This window comes from Orycteropus afer, unplaced genomic scaffold (assembly GCF_000298275.1).
Source record: "Orycteropus afer afer isolate SDZICR_OR568_19922 unplaced genomic scaffold, OryAfe1.0 scaffold00622, whole genome shotgun sequence".
Classification (NCBI taxonomy): domain Eukaryota; kingdom Metazoa; phylum Chordata; class Mammalia; order Tubulidentata; family Orycteropodidae; genus Orycteropus; species Orycteropus afer.
The window spans coordinates 622,836-628,057 of record NW_006922209.1 but is presented as its reverse complement, the minus strand read 5'-3'; the positions used below and the strand labels follow the sequence as shown (position 1 = coordinate 628,057).

General features: G+C 40.3%; 1 protein-coding gene across 1 annotated transcript in view; it reads left to right on the top strand.

The window, feature by feature from the left end:
- The window catches only part of LOC103210534 (putative oocyte-secreted protein 1 homolog), a 9,623-nt gene that overhangs the window by 2,142 nt on the left and 2,259 nt on the right, over positions 1-5,222 (top strand). The window contains 1 exon segment of the mRNA XM_007956450.1: positions 4,774-4,958. Coding sequence (XP_007954641.1) covers positions 4,774-4,958 — 185 coding nt within the window.

Genomic DNA, 5,222 nt, shown 5'->3' with positions numbered 1-5,222 from the left:
TGACTTATTTCACTCAGCATAATGTCCTCCAAATTCATCCATGTTATGCGGGGTTTTGCAGACTCTACATTATTCTTTAGTGTTGCATAGCATTCCATTGTGTGTATGTACCATAGTTTGGTCGTCCACTCTTCCACTGATGGGCACGTAGGTTGTTTCCATCTTTTTGCTATTGTAAATAGTGCTGCAGTGAACATGAGTGTGCATGTATCTGACTCTCACCTCTCTAGGATATATACCTAGTAATGGGATTGCTGGGTCAAATGGTATCTCCAATTCCAGCTTTCTAAGGAATCACCATACTGCTTCCCAGAGTGGTTGTCTCACTTCACAGTCCCACCAGCAGTGTGTAAGAGTCCCAATCTCTCTACATCCCTACCAGCATTTGTTATTTTCTGTCTTGTTGAACCTTGCCATCAGTGCTGGGGTGAGATGGTATCTCATTGTTGTTTTGATTTGCATCTCTCTGATGGCCAATGATCATGAGCATCTCTTCATGTATTAGCTGGCCGCCTGAATATCCTCCTTGGTGAAGTGTCTATTCATGTCTTTTGCCCATTTTTCAATTGAAATGTTGATTCCTTTGCTGTTGAGGCATTGGAGTTTTCTATAAATCTTAGAGATAAGTCCCTTGCCAGATATGTAATTATTGGCAAATACGAATTTGTTGCTGTCATTTTTGTTATGTGCTTTTTCATGGTGTTGATTTTTTTTGTTCCATATAATTTTCTATGCTATCCTTATTGGGGAGTTCCCGTGCTGCGTCTTCCTCAGGGATGTGTTTTGGGTTTGTATCCTGGTCCCTTGTTTCTCTTGCTTTATCTTGCTTCTTTGAGTAGACTGTGATGCTCTGTTGTCTCTGAGGCATTGTGACATTTTTGTGTTTATATTTAATTGGTGATTGTATGTTGGAATGACTTGTCCACAATTTTCATTTTCTTTGTTTTGTTTGTATGTTATCTACGTAAGCAGGGTACTGTGTTGTGCTCCTCTATTCACTAGTTGACAGACCTTGTACACTCACAACCTGTCTCCTTTCCTGTTGTCAGCCTCTCATACATTCCTGTCGACCTTGGCAAACAGAGCCTATTCTTAGGTCCTTGGAATCCGAATGAGAATGCTATCACTTTAAAATCCAAAACGGCTACCACTTGTAAAGATTCAAAATGGCTGTGCCCTTGGTCACTTTAAATATCCAAAATGGCCACTGCTTGAAAACATTCAAAATGGCTGTACCCTTAGTCATTTTAAATATCCAAAATGGCTGCTGCGTGTAAACAATCAGAATGGCTGCACCCTCCGGACAGCAGAAAGTCCATAGCTCAGGTTGTCTCCCTCCTTGCTGTTCCCCTTCCTAGTCATAGGCCACCAGCGCAGTCATCCCTGCAGCCCTTGGTGACCAGGGCTGATCTTTAAGTCAATTCTCAGGTCCCAACACCCGTTGGAAATATTCAGGCTGTTGGTCTCGTCAGAGTAGCTGACAGTCCGCAGCGCCGACTGTCTCTGTACTCACTGTTATTGTTCAGATTTTTCCACTAGTTGGTGCCTAATCCACTTCTGGGAGCTCTCGTAGCATAGTTTCTAAGGCACTTGACTGCTAACCAGAAGGCTGGTGGTTCAAACCCACCAGCCCCTCCTCGGAAAGAAGATGGAGCAATCTACTTCTGTAGTGATACCACCTTGGCAACCCAAGGAGGGGTCGCTATGAGTCGGGTCCGACTTGACAGCACATAACAACAACAATAACAAATCCACTTCTACATAGTTCCTTTCAAAGCTCAGGGCTCCAGGATTATCTTCTGTATCTCTGTCAATTGATTCTCTTTTCTTTGTTGAAGAGGGTCTGTGTCGCTTGTTTGCCTAGTCCTCCATCTTACCGGAAGTCCCAATGATAGCATCTTGCAAAGCTGTGTGGTACAGTATTACACCATATATTGTAGATACCACGCCTTTGTCAGCATTGTCATTTGTGAATTTTTTTTCCCACTCTACTGCTTGTCATTTTCTTGACAGGGTCTGTCACAGAGCAAACATTTTAAATTTTGATAAAATCCAATTTATCAGTTTTTCCTTTTATGCATTGTACTTTTAGTATTGAGTCTAAGAACTCTTTGCCTAGCTCTACATTCTGAAGCTTTTCTTCTTTATATTTTCCTAAAACATTTTGTCTGGAAGTCTATGATTCATTTTGAGTTATTTTTTCTATAAGGTTTGAAGTTCAGGGCAGTTTAATTTTTTTTTTTTGCCTATGGACATCCGATTGCTCCAAACCCATTGTTTGAAAAGACTGTTCTTCTCCCGCTTTGTTAGAAATCCCTTGGGCATATTTGTTTGAGTCTCTTGCTTTCTTCTTTTCTTTTCTTTCTGTTCTTCTTTAGGTGCACATTTACAGAGCAGGGTTTGTTTTACATTCAACATTTCGTGTACATTTGGTTTCACTCCCCATTACCATCCCCAACCCTAACGTACTCTCCTCCCCGCCCTTCCCAGCCCCCCCGCCCTGTGCCCCTCATAGTTATGCACTCCTGTGCATCCGTCATTTCCTCCCTGCGAATGTGGTCCCCCTGGTGCCCATGGTCGATTACTGTTTGAGCCCATTTCTGAGTTCTCTGTTCTGTTCCATTGGTCCTTGTGTGTATCTTTCATGCAGTCATTATACTGTAGTGACAGTGAAGTCTTAAAATTGGGTAGACTGATTGCTTCCACTTTATTCTTTTTCAAAATAGTTTTAGCTGTCCTACTGACTTTACCTTTCCATGTACATTTTAGAATATTGTTATGTATACCAGAAATCAAACCCACTGTGAACCCTATTCGGTTTCCAAGGCTATAAATCTCTACAGAAGTAGATTGCATCCTCCTCCTCCAATGGAGCAGCTGGTGGGTTTGAACTGCTGACTTTCTGGTTAGCAGCCAAATGCCTTACCCACTCAGCACCAGAGCTCTTGATGTCTACAGCTACAAAAAATATCTGCAGCATTTTGATAGGAATTGCATTAAATCTGTCAGTTTGAGTGAGAGTCAGTGTCATTACTACACTGAGTATTCTAATTCACAAACATAGTACATTTCTCCATTTCTTTACATCCTTTTTTGATTTTTTCTCTGGTAGCATAGTGCCTAAGGCACTTGACTGCTAACCAGAAGGCTGGTGGTTCAAACCCACCAGCCACTCTTCAGAAGGAAGATGGGGCAATCTACTTCCGTAGTGATAATGCCTTGGAAACCCAAGGAGGGGTTGTTATGAATTGGGTCTGACTCGATGGCACGTAACAACAACAAGCATTTTTACTTTTCAGCAGGTAAGTCCTGCACATACAAGTTAGATTTACAAGTAAGTTTTTTTTTTTTTTTTTTTTTGGTATTTTGTATGTTGATCTTATACCTTGCAGTCTTTCAGAACACACTTTTTAGTTCCAGGGCTTTAGCTGTAGGTTCCTTGGGGTTTTCTGTGTAGATAATCATTTCAAGAGTGAATAGGGACAGTTTTCTTTCTCCCCAGTCCCCATCCCTTCTATTTCATTCTCACACTAGCTTACTGTGCTAGCTAGACCTCCCAGTGCAGCGGTGGTGGCAGCAGATAGCCTTACATTCAGTCTTTTAACACTGGGAATGATGTAAGCTGTACTATTTGTTTTGTTTTTGTGAATACTCTTTATAAAGTTAAAGATGTTTCCTTCTATTCTTAGTTTTCATCATGAATTTTATTAAATACTTTTTCTGCATCAATTTATATTATCATGTGATTTTTCTTTTACCTGATCTGTGAATATTGTACCAACTTCAAATCCGCGGAGTAAAGATCTTTTGGCCATGGTGTATAATTCTTTCATATATTGCTGAATTCTATTTGTGTATTTCCTAGGCTGGAATTTTGACTCTTGGCTCCTTTTTAATTTAATTTTATTTTCCCAGAGGTTGGCGAGGGCAAGAGACTGCACATTTGTATAGTTTCCATCTGGCTAATGCATTTTCAATATCTCCTGAGGTCTTAGGCTCCCTCTGATACCCCAAGTACAACTGAGAAGATTTACTGTTAGTCAGGTCTTGATATGTGACCACCTCACTCCCTTTTCTCTCATGTCCTACCTAATCTCATAATTTCTAGGTTGTTCTAACTGTTGTCTCCTAGAATCTAGCCCATATAGTAGACTATATCAGAAAAGTGTTCTTTTTCTCAAACAAAAACCTTACTGTGCAGATATTCTAAGATAAATGGAGAAGGATGAAGCGGTATAGTCACTCAGTTTCTATAAATACTTAGTTACAGTGTTTTGATAGGTTTTAGATTTCTGCACAAGTCTTTATTGCCTCATCAAACTTCAGTGCCTACTTTTATATATCATGAAACTGTGGATATGTAAGTGGAAACGAAGTCTTGCTTAGAGAAGCTTCCATTGATCAGGGGAGAGAGAAACTGCTCTATAGTCCTCTCAGTATAAAGGCCATAATACAGATTTTTTTCTTCTGATGCCACTTTAGTGAATCCATACACAAAAAGAAAACTTTGGAGAGGTGGAGCATAAGATACTATTTTGTATCGATTAATTAATTAATTAATTTTCACATATGGATTCTTTAAATTGACTCTTCAAAGAATAGGTATATATATGAGTATTTTCTGGGAGCAAGGCAGTAATATGAGACCATCTTTCACAGACACATTTTACTTTAGCAGAGAGGGATGATCTCATCATTGTGCTAACCAGCTGTGCTGAAATGCTCTGAGCTGATGTATGTGATAATGAAAAGTTTCTTCTTTCTTTCTCTCAGCTCTGCAAGTACTATGCACCAACTTTTAGTTCTATGTCAAGATTAAACCCACAGTATTTCCCAATATTTATATGGAGCCTGATGAAGTGTTTTTAGGAGAAGGTGACTGTGCTGTGACAATTGTTGAGCCAGGGGTTTTCTATGAGTTTCTCCACAATCCTCGTGACTGTGGCATCATGATTAAAGTAAGAGGAATGACTATTTTAGTAAAACCTGAGTGTTTTATGGTTCCTTCAGTAGGCCCACAAGTGAGAAGTCACTAAGTGTCTATTTGTAGTATGCTGTTGTTGTTGTTATGTGCCATGGAGTTGGACCTGACTCATAGCGACTCCTCCTTGGGTTTCTGAGGCAGTATCACTACGGAGCTCTGGTAGCATAGTGGCTAAGGCACTTGACTGCTAACCAGAAGGCTGGCGGTTCAAACCCACCAGCCACTCCTCGGAAGGAAG